Below are 16,993 nucleotides of genomic sequence, written 5' to 3'. Positions count from 1 at the left end.
CTGCATTGCTAGTAGAACATTATTGCACTAGTTAAGGTTCACAGAGTCACTCTTTAAACATTTACCAGTTCTGATTCTCCTCCCAAGAACACTACTTTCCCAACATCAAAGTCCTTAGATGTTTGCTGATTTCAGACCTTTTGGTCTGAAAGAGGGGATTTAACCAGTTTAAATATTTTGGTGACCATATTTGAAAAAATAGATATACATACATAGGGCCCATGTGAGACAAAACATGAGGTATAGACAAAAAGATAGAAAAAAAATCTGTCAACAAATGAAATCTATTTAATAGTAGAAGTCACGAAAGAAGATAAAAATTCAGCTGATCAATGAAAACAAGCTGAAGTACAGCCAGGAAAGAGGGTGGGTTCATGTGAAGGATGATAGAGTGTATTAAATTCTTTTTCTTTTTTTCTTTTTTTTTCAGAGAAAAATATGTTCTTACAATGCTGGTATTTACTGAGTCCAGTGATTGCTATTCTAACTACCCACTGTAATTCTAACAGGTGTACTTAGTTATAGGCTGACATACAAGTACATGGAGGTAGACTACACCTAGATTAGATATTTATTTTACAGTTAGCTTTTAGAGCCTGTTCTCATGCCCCTTGTGATACAGAAAATTATTCCGAGCCATTTTCCCAGCTTGAACCATTCTATAATTGCCTCCTGTGTGTAAAATGAGTACAGCATAGCAATGAGGAAAAGATGCTGGGAATTGTTCCCACCGCAGTAAGTAAAAACATACTGATATTTGGTAAATACGGATGACAGCCAGAACTTACCATACGATCAACCAAAATGAAAAGTCTGTTTAGCTGAAAAATTAAGTCAGACTTCAAAGTCACAAATGAATTGGATTAAGAATAGTGTGAAGAAGAGGGAGCATCCACATCAGTTTGTTTTACAGTCCCAAGCAGACACACAATGACAGATTACCTGCTATAAATTTCTGCATTATCAGACTGTGTACATTTGAAACAGCTGTCAGGTGCACTGGCTGCACAGCTCTTCTGCATGGTGACATTTTGAAAGGGGTTATTTTTTGCAGTCCTAAAGACTACCAGGGCTGTTACTGAGGGAGACCTTTTAAAAGAGGTGGCCTTTGAACAAGGAAGCAGTATGTAGGCTGCATTCAAAGTGTCAATTGTGATGTTTTCAATTGTGCATGAGATGGTACAAAGAAAAGGGGGAAAAACAATAGATTTCAAGCTTTGAAGCCTGAACAAGGACAAATAAACCACATGAAATACCCACACAATAAATAACCAGCAGTACATTAAAAGTAAAGAATCCATAGATAACATAACCAGTTAAAACCAACCCTCATCAGGACAACTGTAAAAGGCACCCTCAGTTGTCTTTAGTGTTCAGAAGCTCCAAATTCTGCTAGCAGGGACAAGAATTCTACGAGCAAGCCCATGTTCTTTATCACAGCTGAGCCAAAGAAAGGAAGAATATTATGGAAGCTTCATTCCTGGTCTGGAGACTATTTGGGAAGACTGGTGGACCCATATAGATCCAAAGAAGTTAGATGACTAGGCCATAAATTTTACTGGCTACAAAAATATTTATTCCAGTAAACGTTACCAATCACACCATGATTCTCTTTGAATACCTGTGATTTTATGGCACCGTGTGTGTTTTAAGCATGACCTTAACTAACCTGCAAACTCCCAATACAGTGAAAGCCACCTTACATATTGCACTGCAGTTTACGAGAATGTAAAAGCGAAGAAATACCTACAATACGAGCGACATTTTGGTTAAAAGGAATTTCCCCAAAATTACACTTGTACACTGTCATAGGTTCAAAGACTGTATTAAATACTCCACGTGAGCATCTGCCTCCTTACCAAGACTAGTCTTTTTCTTTTCTATCCTCTTTCATTAGGTGAAAGACCAAATTCATTTCAGACTCGGGCAAGGTCCGCACTGAGCTCGAAGCGCAGTTTTGCTTATGGATGAAATACGAAACATTGTTCCTCATCTGTTTTTCAAGCAGCTTCATGTGAACCTTGTAATGGAGGAGACATTATTATCACCGATGATAAAGAAACATAGCTGCAGATCTGAAACGGGAATTATTGTACACGAGGGCAGGAGGGAGCAGGGTGCATGCTCATCACGGTGCATGTTGCCACCGCTCTGCCTTCCCCTCAGAACTGCCAAGCCATCGGCTTTGGCATGGTGACAGCGCCTGCACACACACGGGCAGTGGGACTGACTGCTGCTACATCACACGAGCTGGCTTTTTAGAAGCGTATAAATGATGACAGAAACAAGAGAAAGCTTTCATTATTTTTTTATTTCCTTCAGGTCTAAAAACACTTCGTAACCAGGAAGGACATCATAGCTTGCCCTACCGCATCACCCAACAACCCTACAAAGCCGCTGAAACACGGAGAAACACGCTACGCTCCCCCACCCTTATAACCGCGAGGGCAGCCCCCTCCCTTCCCCTCCCCTCCCCTCCCCTCCCGCTGCCGCAGCTCCCCCCTTCCCCTCAGGGGCCACACGAGGGCCCCTGTGCGCCCTCCCCTCCCTCCCTCCGCCACCGGCCCCTCCGCCCCGCCTCGCCTCGCGCGGGAAGGCGGCGGGACCACGTGACCCGCCGGCCCCCTCCCTCTCTCCCGCCTTCCCCAGGCGACGCCGGCCGGGCGCGTGCTGCGGCCGCCATTTCGCGCGTGTGTGTGTGTGTGTGTGTGTGTGGTGAGGGGGCGCCGCCATGTCGCGGGGCTCCGCCGCGTCGTGGGGCGCTCGCGTGGCGGCGGGCTGCGACGAGGACTGCGACAGCGATGACGACTGCTGGGATATCGGCGTCCCGCGGGATGAGGCGCAGGTGGGGCGAGGCCTTGCCGCTGTCGGAGCCCTCGTCCAGCCGGGGCTGGGTGGTGGCTGAGGGGAGAGGGCTTGAGACCCACCCCCCGTCTCTGTTGTGGGTCTCTTCTTAGAAGCTGTGGTGGAATACCCTTGGTCTAGGCATATAAAACCTGGATTTTGAAGGATTGACTTCTTATGTGAAATCTTTGCGTTTCTCTTAAATGATTTCTCTGCTTATTGATGGCAAACCTGTTACTCTTCCCCTGAGAGAATGAATCTGAAAGAGACCTGAGGCCTAGAAAGCTGCTTTATGTTTTAAATCTCAGAATGTTTTGTCCTAATATGAAGACGTAAGAGATTTATGGCATCTGATAATCATGAGGCATTTGATAGTGCGGGGATAGTGCAAAGGGAGGCCCTGCATGGCTTTTTCTCGTGGCTGGAGCTAGAAAATGGAAGTAAGGTTAAAATTAGCAGTACTCTGCTAAAGGTTACAGTCAATTTTTCACTGGCCTTGATCTTTAAATCAAGGTTCCTACCCAAAGATATGCGTCATTTGGAAGTTGATGGTTAAGTAGAGTATAAATAAATCCAAATTAATTTATTGGCTGTTTCTTATCATTGATTGTCTATACATTAATTAGTTACTAAGAACTCTGCAAAAAATGTGGGAAAGACTACAGTACCCTGGGGGAAATGGTATAATTCTGAGTCTTTGTGATACAACTCCAAAATTCACCACAGAATACGACTTCTGACTATACCCTCTTCTGTCAGCAAAGAAGCTAGTGAATATTCCTTGATTCATTGGTGTATGTAATCACTTCTAGTTGGGATGATGCCAGCAGCAATCTGCATCTGCAGCTTTAATATAGAACAAATCTGTGATGTTTCTGTGAAAGGAACGTGAGACAGGCAACGGCTTGAATCGTGAACTAGTCCTTTGGTCAAATCAGTTTTTAGCCAACTCATTTATGACACAGCAATTATAAGTCTTTTGCCATCACAGGAGTAGGAGGGAATAACAACGTTAACCCTTCCAGCCATGAAATGCAGGGCTATGCCACACAGCTAGTCACTGGGTTATGCTGCCCCACGTTGCAATTTTTGTTTCTAATTATATTAGTTTTATTTTTTTAACACTTCACAGCATGTGAAATGTGCAAAAAAGGTAAAGAAATGTGTTGCAATATTGTTTTAGCAGCAGAATATGAAAAGGAGTCTTAATTGAAAGAACACACCACTAAGAAAATCTGCAAACACTGTAGGAGGATAGCACATCCATTGAGAAGGAAGATAGTTGCATTTTCAGAGAATGAAACCTTTCTGAGAAGGTCATCTTAAAACTTTTTTTTTACAGTTGAGCCCAAGCAGGTCCTCGGAGGTGGAAGGTGGAAGAAGTAAAGTCTTAACAATGCCTTTCTCTTCCTTCACTTCTCTGTGTTGTCCTTACAGAGATCATTAGTGCTTTTATACTGAAATCAAGCTGTAGTTGATAGCTTGAAATAGTTACCATGTGTTTAACTTAAGTTTTCTTTGTCTGTCTATCAGTTGGATCAAATGTTGGAGTTAGACAAGAAGGATGCATTCAAGAAAGCTCTGGTTCATGGTGATGTGTCCTTGATAGAAGAACTCTTAAACTCAGGTAATTAAAGTTATTTATGAAGTTGAATACATTTGCTTGAACTTGGAAAGAATTCTAAATCTCTGAAGTTTCTTGTTTCAAAGTAACATCTTGGGTCAATGTAAGAATACGTGAATATGTCCAATATGGAATAAAAACTCTTGGTATAAAGATGAAATTGCTTTTTTTCAGTGTCTCAGCATGATGTATTTCTGCAAGCTCCTTCTAATTGATACTTATTTTATTTTGTCATTCAAAACTCAAGGAAACTGAGAAAGCTGTCATGTGGGAGCAATTACATAAGGTGTTTGTTTTCAGATGTATCTCTAACCTGAAAATATCTACCAAAAATACTGAATTTGAGGTTGTTTAAATTGAGAGTGAGAGTTGCGTGGGGATTCTTTATTTTGTTGTTCTACTTTGGAGGCTGGGGAGAAGGAAGGACATCGGCTTTTTGTGTGTGTGTGTTTGAAAATTCCATGTTTTTCTTGACCACAGCACTGTTAAATTTGTGGCATGTGCCATTTGTAATACCTTAATTTTCACAAGTGCCATGTTTAATACTTCAGTATCTGGTACGTGCCAAGTGTCATGGCAACATCAGCTGGAGAAAGATTTTGTGATTCCAAAAGGTCTAATAGGGTTTATGTGGCATTTGTCACTAAAAAGTAGTTTGTCCTGACACTAAAAGCTTTTATCCATGATCTGTTACTCAGTATTTCTCTGTAATGTGTTTCTGCTATTCAGCGTTAGGAGGATTGGACTTACTGAAGCATCCAGAGCAATCAGAAGCTGCATAGTTGATGTGACCTGCCTAGTGATGATTATCAGGAAGTTTTGCTTCAACAAACAAGCAGAATAAGTAGTCGTGAGCTTGTTCTCTGAGAAAATGTGTCTTGTGGCTGGAAGAAAGTATTTTTTTCAGCTAGCAATGGGTTTTTCTGAGTTTTAAATTGGTGACATTACTTGCCCTTCAAGGAGGAGACTTTCTCACCCCAACAGGGAATAATTTTATTTTAAATCAGTATTAACTCAAAAACAATGCACAAGTTGAAACACAGTGTGTGAATACTGTGCGAAATGTGTCTTCTGTCTTGCATTGAATGAATCTGTTCTCATTTAGAGTTTTTAGTGATACTTGTGCATTAGATTGCTTAGTTGTTCTGTTACAGTTAGCCACTCTAAACTGCTTATTCAGCAAAACAGTAATAGCTCAGATCAAACCTTTTTGTGTTGATGCTTGCTACGTAATGAGCTGTTCTAGCCATTTGGAAGGTGAAAATTCCTGTAGTCTGGCGTCTTCTCTAAAATGCACAAGGCAGTGAGTGTCATGAAAGCGTCTATAAATTTCCTAAGATTATGATTAATTTTTAACACATCGAGTATAGCCTCTGCAGAGCAGTGGAACATAATGCCTCTGACGAAAGGTAACATTGTCCTTCAGAGGATTAGTGCTTAGTCAGATGAAATCTTTGCCTCCAAAGTGGCCTTTAGTTTCTGTTCAGTAGAGCTTGCAGAAGGTGTGCTATCAGCTCTCCACCAAGCTCCAGGTTTGTGTTGGAAGTGGATTTCCTAGCAACAGTTATGGACATTCCCTCAGGTAGAACAAGAACATGCTGTCTTCTGGCTTGCATAGCAATTGCTCCAAGAATCCGTGGTGCTGAGGCAGTTTCACAGAGCTCCTTTAGGAAATGGACAAGTCTTCTCTAATCTCTCCTATTAAATACTAACATACTAAGAACAGTTTCCTGAAGTGTGTGTCACAAAGTATTGCAAGCAAGTAGAAGGTGCGGCGGTGACTCTAACTGGCATTTTTGTCTGCTCTGGAAGCAAAATACTTACTACTGTATAATCTGTATGTTTTCCTCAAATGGGACTAAAAGTTAAGGCCTTCTGACAGTTCAGGCTGATCAGAGATACAAATACAGGCACTCCTTCCTTGTTCTCAGCAGTCTGTTCCACACCTGTCTTTGTGTGTTTGTCGGAGCTCATCTGGTCTTGTGCAGGTGGTTCAGACAACTAAAGTAACAGTAAACTATGTACGTGAGGGTGGGGAATGAGTAATTTTTCAGCCATTTAGGACTTCGAACTGAGAACCATAGGTGGGCCAGCATTGGAGACAGCAGCAGTGCTATTTAACTTCGCTTTAAGGTGTTGTGGAACCACAGCAGTAACTGTTGACAGACTTAAATCAATACTTCTATTAGAAAAGAAGTCTTCCAGTATCAATCATTTTAGAAGTTGTCCCTCAAATAAACTGAGACTGAATGTGAATGGATTCTAAAAGTAGAAGCGGTTCTTAAACTAAGAGTCTTTCAGCACCTTACATTTTTTTGTATCATCCCTGGAATTACTTATCGTGAAAAGGTACATGCAGAATGTGATCATAGTTCTTCCTTGTTAAACTTTCTGAATTTGAGGTTGCATTTTTCTCTCTAAAAATAGCCTTCCTACCACTGCTGTTACTAGCCACAGTCAACAAAACACCTGAACGAGGTACCAGAGAAGCTGCACTAAGGTGTGCGAGTGGGTATGTGATCACTAGCAAAGATCAAGCCAGACTAGCCAGTGAGTGAAGTGGGAAGCAGGGCGATGCATGTGTGGGCTGTGGAGCCCTCTGTTCGGACAGAGAGGGGAGCAGGGTGAGGCCATCGATGCTGTGTTCATGTGAGCGCTCTGTGTGTCTGTCTGAGTGTGTCTGTGGGGCTGGTGGTGTCTGTGTGGTCTGTGCGTGCCTGCTGGGAATACACACACAGCCTTGGTACTGGTTGGACCTGGGATCATGGAGCTGCAGCAGGCTGGCTGATCTGGCCTCATTTTTCCCTAAATGTTTTTTTTTTTTTTTTTCCCTGGGCTTCTTTGTTACCTTATCAGACTTCGTAAGGGTGTTTTAAATACCAAATGAGCACTTGAAAACAGCTCATGCAATGAGTTTGAGCAGTAACTAGTTGGAGATGCTTGGTTAACAGCTGCTATAACCATGCAGCCAAACAGCCAGGTAAGTGTTGATACTATTTTAATTGTCCTTTCTCAATCTTCCCCTGAGGATAACAGTTTGCGTTGTGACTTCCACAGTGCATAAATGCTTCAAGGCACTCACTAGAAAGACAGCAACAGGCCATGTGTGACAGGCTGCAATGCAACTTCGACATTTCAAAGTTGCCTTGCAAAAAAAGACCATTCTACCTTTAAAACTTAGGAAAAGCACCAGCATTCTGGCTGATACTGTACACTATATATGTAAAGAAAGCAGCAAGGAAAGCACTTTATCAAGTGTTCCAGTAAATCTGAATGCCTGCCTAGTAGGTCTTTTGCTATTATTATTCAAATATGTATTAAAAAGCTCTGGATGGGAGCTCTAGTCACTTGGACTGCTTTTCTTCTAAAGAGAGACAGTGACTTTTTAACACTGAGAGTGCTGGCTTTCTCATACTCCACTCCTAGCGGTGTTAGTTCAGTGGGCTGTGGGATATCAAACTTTCTAGATACTTGAAGTGACTTGTCTACAAGGAAGTTCAGATACTGCTGAGGGACTGGCAGTCCTCACCCACAGTTACTGGCTCACCTTGTGGAACTTGGCTGTGGGCCTCAGCGAAGCGATTTTGTAAACGGCAAACAGGAATGCTGTGGCATTAAGGATTGCAGCTAGTATGTATGCATCACTGAAAGGATTTGATCATAGCTTCTGTGGCTTGCAGGTGTTAGAATACTTCAAAACCTGGCATTCGTTGAATGCTTCCTCTTTATTGATTACAACTCCTGATCCTGAACAGTTGAAGAATCAATTGCAGAGCGGTGACTTTCTACTCTCAGCTTTAATGGCTTCATGTTGCTACAATGAGCAGATCTTTGACAAACTGTCTAGGCAGGGAAGGTAAATACGCGTTCTGCATGAAAAGGTTTGTGTGTAGCTTGACTGTCACAAATTTCTTAGGACAGTGTTTTCCACAACTTCCTCTTGTAAAGAAATATATTTAGTAATCCATATCACTGTTGGACTAACATGGAATCAGCTGATGGCAACCAACTGCTATAGATAGAGGAAATAATACGCGACGGATGAGTAAAGGGATGTTTTCTCTTACTGCAAAAATCTATAAAGATTTTTATTTGAAAGTTGTCACGTGAGTTGCTGTGTCTGGTACTCCATGTTTGGTGAATTTGGAAGTGCCATCTGGCCAGTTTATTATTAGCCACAGAAGAGGCTGTGACTATTATACAGGCTAACAAAGCTGGTGGTGGTGACTGAATCTTGCATTATCTTATCTTAGAATTATAGAATGGTTTGGGTTGGAAGAGACTGTAAATTATATTTCTTTGGAGATAATATTTTCATAGTACTGAACACAAAACTAGTATCTGCAGCTTAGCTGCATTGGAAGGCAGCTAATAAAAGGAGCCATGAAGCCAGAAAACCCTAGTCAGTATGGTCTTAATATATGACAGACAGGGTGCTTCCACAGCAGCCCATTTGGCTCGGTAAGAATAAAAATTTGGGGTTTTAGTTTGAGAAAAGCTGTAGCACTGAAGTGGAGAAAACAGATTATGTTCACTTCTCTGAAATTAATTTGCAGTTATTTTTTATTATTATTATTATTATTTAAATGCTTTTCTGTTGTGCTTACCTACTTGGATTGAGTACTGGGCTTCCTTGGGGTCAGTTCTAAAAGTTGTTTTCTGGTATTCCAGAGAAGGATGTATTTAAAAAACAACAGTGGTATAAGAGGCTTTCCTTTCCCTAGGACTAAGGGGAAACTGTGTAACCTTAATGCTAATACATATTTGAATAAGATTTATAAAATCTTTTTTATAAAAGATTTATTGATGTAATTTAAAGATTTTAGTATCTTAAATTTTGACAGGTGTAAGCATAGAATCTAGCTTTCAGTTTGGATGGACTCCCCTGATGTGTGCTGCCAGTGTGGCTGATGTTGCAGTGGTGCGTCTCCTTCTGGACAGAGGTGCCAATGCATGCTTTGAAATAGGTAAGATGTGAATAAAAATAGTGGCCAGTACCTCTCCGTGCCAGACATTGTCCTACCTTTATTCTCTTTCTATGTAGAGAGAAAAAAATCAAATGATCACAATGGAACTGGGATATAGTCTAGATTTGTAAAGCAAAAGTAATATTTCTGAAGTAATATATATATGTATTCTTGGATCTCATCTGGATTCAGCTGATGGATATCCTTATTCTGTCTCTCTCTTTCCCTCTCATTCTGTCTTCCATACCACCTCCTGATCCCCAGGTACATTTTTTAAAGTGGTGTTTGAAAATACCTGTTTAAGAATCCTAGGGTGAAGTTGTAGAGTTAAAACTTCCTTTGTTTGATCCTGTTATGAATGCAGAAAACAGCTAGAATCCTGAATTTTGGGTGGTACACACTGCTTTTAAATTCATGATGACGATGTTGTTTCATCCCTTCTAAATCTAACAGAAGTGCTTTTTTCCTATAAAACGTTACTACTTTGTTCAGCTTTCCAGCTGGTTATATGCAATAGATTCATCTTTAAGGCCATAGATGATGCTTCTCCTACTGCAGTTGTTTGCTTTCTGCTCTCCAGTCACTCATTGTTAGCCTTCAGATGTGCCAGCTTACCTGCTCATGTGATCACTCTGTATCTCATTTTAGACCAAAGTAATAAATAAGCACTAGGTTTTAGGTTAATGATGGGTTTTGATTTTTATATTTTAAATGGCTACACCCTAACAATCAGAGGAGTAGGTCACATGTCAGGTCTGCAAGATGGTGACAAAGAGTAATTTCCTTCCTCTGGCATTAACTGAAGAAATAATGTGCTTGCAGGAGTAGCTGTCCAGTTAATGGGAAACTACTGTAGACTTCTCTAAAACTAGAGCAAAAGTTTTATGTTAAGTGAAAATTACTCTTCAGTGTGTTGCCAAATCTGGGTTTTTGGCAAGAATTTAATGGAACTTATCAATACTACTAGTTCCTCTCTCAGTTTTTATAGCTCATTAATAACTCTTTCCTGCTTCAACTGTAGTGTTTTCTTCTGCTTTGTTATGTTGGAAAACTTAGCCAAGCTCTAGAAAAGACATTGCAATACAGAAGAAACGGATGAAACACGTTACTATGAAGTACATAAAAACAGTGCTCTTATTTTCCAGTAGACTGCCAGTATTTGTAATCGAAGTAGTAGACTGCAGTGCAGGTGGTACAAATCAGGATTCTAAAATTTTCTTGAACTTGTTAGGAGCTGATCAGTCTGAGATAAGAGTAGATTGCCTGCACCAAGGACAGTTAAGCCTTCAAATTACTGTCCTTAGCCAGTGTCAGAGGACTTTCATGTGGCTGCTACAGTTCATGCTTGTTCCATGTTTATGGTTGTAGAGAGCTGTAAAATTGGACAGAAACTTCTGTGGGCAGCATTTTCAGCCATCCAGTTAACCAACATGCATGGCATTTTTTCACCCTGTGACCAGTTGTGTTTGACCAAAGTGGCACCTTGCTGGGATCAGGTTTCTCAGCTTGTTTCCTTGTTGGTTTGTATAGCAAAATAGTAGCTAGGGCACAGCTGAGCATTGTCCAGCCAGGAGCAATCTTGCAAGCGATTGATTCAGGTCAAGCCAAATGTGTTCAGTACAGCTATGCCATCCCTAAGTGGCACTAAATGTCATCAGTCCTGGTTGTTCTGTATGAGCTGGCAGTCACTCGAGTGATCCCATACTAGTAATGTTATAACCTTATAATCCTAACAACAGCTCTACTGTTAATCACTGTTTGTCATGTTTCAGTTATCCTTTGTAAGCTACTTGCTTAATTTTACCCTAATAGTGGAATGAACTTCAATTGTCATGAAGAATGAGGAACTAATGGTAGCATTTGCTGTGTGGTGGCATCAGAATGTAGCATCTTGAAGGAATAAATTCACTGTTTCTTCTGTGTGTGTTTTTTTTTCAGCTAGCCTGACCACAGACTACTCTCTTACTATTTTTTTTCTGTGCAGAAGAGAAACCTGAGTGTTCTAAGGTGTTTCTTCTTCTCTTGCTTATGTATGACCTGTAGGTAGGCCAGCAGAAATCAACTTCCCACCCTTTATCACTATTTTAACTATGGAATATAAATATAACTACAGTTTCTTCTTAAATGTAATTCCCAGATTAATGATGTTTATTGCTATCTTTTGCTCAAAGTCCAGCCAGCTTTCAGTTCATGTTATTATTGATGACCAGTTTAAATGTTTAGAGCAAGAATCTGTTAGTGAATGAAATTATTTACTGGAAAGCTAATCACTTACCGTTAAGGAGTTTAAGTGACTCCATGAAACTTACTTTTTCATTTAATACACTGATCTATGTGTTTTACAACTTCTGTATGAGAAGGTTGAAAGTTGCAGGTTGGTCTATAAAAACCTAGGTGAATTTAAACACAAACCTAAGGTCTTAAGTTGGAGAAGTCAAAGACAAGAAGTTGGGAGAAGCAAAGAAAGTGGAGCAGATTGGGGTGAAGTATATAAACTTCTCAAGTTTAAATGCAAAAAATATCTGATCTCTTTTGAAAAATAAAGGTACTAGTGCATACACAGTCCTAAGATTTCTATAAGAAAGGTAGAAAATATGTTGTAACACTTCAAGGATTGGTCTGAAGTATGTACAGTTAAAATTATACTTGTTAAATTGCTGAAGGCATGTTTGAGCTTGCATGTAAGTTTGTGCAATAAGCGAAGTGGGCAGTTGTTCAAATGCTAGTCTTCTAAAAGAGCTTGCTAAGGTCCTTGAGGTGTGATGTTTTCCACATACCTGTAGGAGAAAAATAGGAAAGATCTCCCCTGTTCCGTGGGCAAACAGCAGTGGTGTGCAGTTGTGATCCATGAATAAAGGTGGCACGTAACATCCAGCTGCCTCTGGAGCTGGAGCAAAGAAATACACTGGTTCCTCATGATGATCTTTTTTACGTATTGTGGATGTGGATTTAAGGAACATATCTCCTTTTGTCATCTTCTTCTTGCCAGTACTGCACAATAGTAGTCTAGGTTTGTAAACTGGCTTCCTTTTTCTTCATGCTTTTAATAAAGCCTTGTTACTTGAACTGTCCTTTGTATGGACCCCTGTTCTCCCTACAATTGATGTTGCTATGTGCTTTTTAAAAAATTGTTGCATGCACTTTTTTTTTTTATCTGTTGCAGTTAACTTCAGTAAGATGTTTCTTCATTTGGCTGTGTTTTGGGGAGAGGTAGGGAGGAACAGGGATTGAATCTCCTGGTGTGGACCAAGATTTTAGAAACAGATACCTAAATTTAAGCTCCTGCAGGTTTTTTTTTTCACTACGTAAGCAAACATCCTCACCTTCAGTAGTGGTAGATGCTCTGCTAGTCTCATTCACTCCTGTCTTTGTCTCCTCTTTTTAGATGCCTTTATCTTACCTGATAATTCTAGTGACTTTTAGGGGAAGAAAAACAAGTTTCTTACATTTTGTTTTAAATCTTAGTTTATCAACACCTGATAAACAAATCTAGCAAACGTAAAGGCTTTTAAAGGAACTTTTGGGTTAGTATAGTATTGGTGTATGCAATTTTCTAACTGCAAGTTTCCAAACAGATAAGTACACGGTGCTGATGGCAGCATGTGCTGCTCATGCTTCAGAGGAAAACATCTTGAAGACTGTGGAACTACTGCTGACAAGGAATGTCGACCCTAACCTTACTTGCAGGTACAAAAAAAAGTCTGTGAACACTGTAGTATGTAATATTACTGTAGAGACATTTTTAGGCTTAGTTGTTACCACTTAAGATGATGTCTACTTCATTAGCTTTTTGTAACTTTGCTGCTCTCTGTATGTACAGAAAGATTAGTGTGCAGGTGTTTTTTTCTTCTAGTATAGTCATTCACCTGAGTAAGCGTGTGATCAAATTTATCAAATTTAAATGTGTGTGTGTGTTGTGTTTTTTGGTGTTTTTGTCTGTTCTTAATTTTGTTGTGTTTTTTTTTTTTTAAAGATAATTATTTTAATCCCTTTGGTTGACAATAGTGTAAGCACAGGAAATATACCCTATGATTTGGGAAAGGCAAATTTCTTATTCTGTATAAGGATGTGGGTTAACCCATCAGTTAATCGGTTAATTCTTTATTTAAATTCAGGCTTTGCTTTTGAGCTTTTTGCTATTATCTAGCTATATTCCTTACAGAGATTCCTGTGGAAAAAATAAACTTCTCTGTAAATAAGTTATTCTAATGCAAGCATGCTTTAATCTCCTTTAAAAAAAAAAAAAAAAAAACAGATGACAGTTTGTTTCTCAAATTACCATGTCCTGTCTCAGCAGTCTGAAGCAACGCGTTGCAAGCTGTCTGTACTTCCATAGTCTGCTGCAGTGATGTGTTTTAAATCATGAAGAAGGAAATTCTGGGCTGATCCATGATGAAGTATCCTCCCTCTGCTGGAAGAAAAAAGCTTTTTGTTTAGTTCAAACTGAAACTGCTTGTTTTTCACTTGACTGAACTTACTTTTTTACACCACAGCTTTTTCACCTCTTTACCACATTACCTAAAATACGTGGACTGTGTAGTGATACAAAAAGAACAGAATTGGAGGCCTGTGGGTTCTTATTAAAATAATTCAATTAATTTGCTGGGCCCTGACCCTCACTATAATCATAGTACTGATAGATGGGGAACAATAATAATAATAATTTATTTACAAAGTTATGCTGAAGTGGCACTGATATACAGCACCAAAATTAAATGCCCCATTCATTCTTTATAGGCTAAAAATTGCTCATGAAAGAAAACTGTAAATAATTACAACTTGTTGCCCTCGGATAGCTGGGTATTAAAATAAATGTCTTGCCTGAAAAAATGGGGGAAATCTTTCCATTATACAGCTTTGCCCTGGGTGTTTGAAAACAAGCTAAAGCTGAAAGTTTACACTTAAAAAGGCCTTTGGCTGAACTTTGAAGAAAAAAAGATTGGCTTCTGACACAAGAGTTGGGAATTTTAAGGGCAAAACCTTATTTATAAACTCAGTGTGTGTTTTGCATAGTTGATCTTATTTATTTACTGTCTCTCTTTGTTCCCTAAGACCTTGTGCTAACATGCAAGTTAATTCTTGAGTAGTACCAGATCCAGTGTCCAGTTGTGGTAGTTCTTGCTTTCTCAAATGAAAAGGTAACCGACAATCCAAAATGTAGCATTTCAACCAAACAAAAGTAGAAGTTAGATGACAAGAGCTGGATTTTTTTTTTTTTTTTTTTTTTTCAAAAATCTCCCTGCTGCCTTTTTTTCCCTTCCCAGTATTTGACTTCCATGCATACTGCTCCATTATTAGAATTGCTTAGGCAGTTTAGCTGCTGCTTTGTGGGGGCTTCTTCCAGTGTGTTCAGAAACACTGGGATGAAACCCATCAGGATTCTGGGAAGATCATGAAACTAAACAAATCCTCTGCATGGCACTCAAGTCCTGCTTCGCCTGTTCTTTTAGATCAGAGTGTTCCGTAAGAAGACATCTGAACTGTCAGTGAGTTGAGATTATCATGAGTCTTCACTATGTGATCAGTTCACTGCACGTTAAGAACTAAACTTTGCATTATTTGGTTATCTCAGTACTTAAAAAACAGTGATTTTAGGAATCTTCCCTTACATCCACCAGCAACTGAAATGTATGTGAATTCACAGCTGAAAATCTAACTGTGGTGTAAGACAGAGTTTGATACTTGTTCTTTGTTGATCTGGCAGTGAAGCCATATGGATTGTTCTTCGATTTCACATCATTTGGAGGTGATAAACAGGAATTTGAATGTTTTTTGACTAATTCATGAAGTGTGCATGATGAGGCAGAAGAGTACTAAAAAATAACCTGTTATTTGAAATGCAGTCTAAGAAAGAAGACAAATTTAAGAGTGGATAGGTAAATGGTTTCTTTGCAATAGAATAGAATACTAAGGAGAAAGTATTAAGCAGAGTAACTCCTGTTATTTTTGCTGAATTAAAATCAGGAAGTAAATACTGGTGGCTATAAAACCAGTTTCATTGAGAAGGTAGTGTATGAAAGTAGAAGTGCCAACTGCAGAGTTTTGAAAGACAAACAAGGTATTGGATAGGTGAAATGAGAAAGCATTGTAAGACCTGCTCTTACGTAGTCTTTGCAGAGCTACTGTACTCTGAGTGCTTCATCTAAGTGAATGCTAGCTTAAGAAATTAAATGTTTTTATCTTGTACGATTTACCTCCCCCTTGCTCTCAAATGTAAATGATATACTTAAGCCTTTTGTAAGGCCTGGAAATATTTAAGCAGACTCTTTGTTATTTGTTTGGTTTTGTTTTTTAAAAACTTCTTTTTACCTGCAGTGCTTTCTAAAAGGTACACTGGTTTTATTAATATTAACCTGTGACTTCATTTTAGACAGAAGTAAAAGGGTATCACCAACTGACAACTAAATTACAGAACAATTCCTAGGATTGTATTTCATAGGTTGTTTAGTAGACCTGGATTTTATTGATGATACCCTCCAAATTCTTGTTTATTTAAGTACAATAAAAGAAATCTAATGACTTTGCAGGTAAGGACAGTGTTTTGAGTTGATGTTTCATGCCAATAGATTTTTGTTGAAGGACATCAAATAGGTGAATGACTGCAACTTCCTTTATTTTGAAATAAGCTCTTTGTTGCATGTTCTCTGTGGGATGTGTGTGGCGTTTTTTGTCTCAATCTTAAAATTTCTAGTATAGTTGAGTCCTAGTCAATGACCAAGACTGTGTTTGTTTTAAAATGGTTATGAATTTTGTGAGTGGAGAAAATCTTCAAAAAAGGTTTTCTGTTTGCAAGTACTATAACACCAGAATTTTCTTCTGTCTTGTTATATTTGTGTTGTTGTGAAGATTAAAAACTGAGATGGAAGCATACTGTTAAAGTACAGCAATGCATGCACGTTAAAATACAGTCACCATTCAGGTCTGGTTTTAAATTGCCTACATTTACTCCAAATGTAAGCAGAAGTGAGTTGTTTTAAGGAGTATCAGTAACTGTTTCACAATGGAAGTTTTAGACTACTTTGCTCTCTTGAGAAAATCATAGAACCATTTAGTTTGGAAAAGACCTCTAAAATCATGAACTCCAACTGTAAATACAGATGATAGTGGGAGGGTAAAATCTTCACCTCAGTATTGCCCAGTTCACAAGGTAAGTCCCTCTTCAGGTTGCGTAGACAGAATAAAGCAATTGTGTAACACCTCAGTTTTAGCAAGATATTTATTGCTACTGATAAGATAGTGAGTCTGCATGGCTGCATAATAATTTTAAAGACCTTGACGTTATCGCGGTGTGATAGTTAACTACGCCAAATGGCTAATAGTACATCTCAGCAAAGGAAATAGCTTGGGAAAAACTAATGCACTACAATGTGGTTTATGGCCAGGGCATTTAATACTGGTTGAAAATCACAGCATTTAATACTGATTGAGTAAAGATCTTTGATCTTCTTCTGGAAGAAAAGGATCTTGTGATATTGCATATTAGACCTTGTTAGTTCGAGAGGGTGTCTTATTCTAGCACTGTGAACTCACAAAGACATCTTATTATGTTGGTCAAACA

The 16,993-nt window shown here is 39.2% G+C and overlaps 1 protein-coding gene across 3 annotated transcripts in view; it reads left to right on the top strand.

The window, feature by feature from the left end:
* Window positions 1-2,488: 2,488 nt before the first annotated feature.
* ASZ1 (ankyrin repeat, SAM and basic leucine zipper domain containing 1) overlaps window positions 2,489-16,993 on the top strand; it is a 37,995-nt gene continuing 23,490 nt past the window's right edge. The window contains exons 1-4 of one of the 3 annotated variants that reach the window (XM_068669547.1): window positions 2,489-2,845; window positions 4,378-4,471; window positions 9,313-9,435; window positions 13,011-13,122. In XM_068669547.1, the coding sequence (XP_068525648.1) occupies window positions 2,732-2,845; window positions 4,378-4,471; window positions 9,313-9,435; window positions 13,011-13,122 (443 nt within the window). In that variant the 5' untranslated portion in view covers window positions 2,489-2,731. The remainder of the gene's footprint in view (window positions 2,846-4,377; window positions 4,472-9,312; window positions 9,436-13,010; window positions 13,123-16,993) is intronic. The other 2 variants (XM_068669545.1, XM_068669546.1) reach the window with 2 other exon arrangements.

This window comes from Anas acuta, chromosome 1 (genome assembly GCF_963932015.1).
Source record: "Anas acuta chromosome 1, bAnaAcu1.1, whole genome shotgun sequence".
NCBI lineage: Eukaryota > Metazoa > Chordata > Aves > Anseriformes > Anatidae > Anas > Anas acuta.
This window is presented reverse-complemented; position numbering and strand designations above follow the sequence as displayed.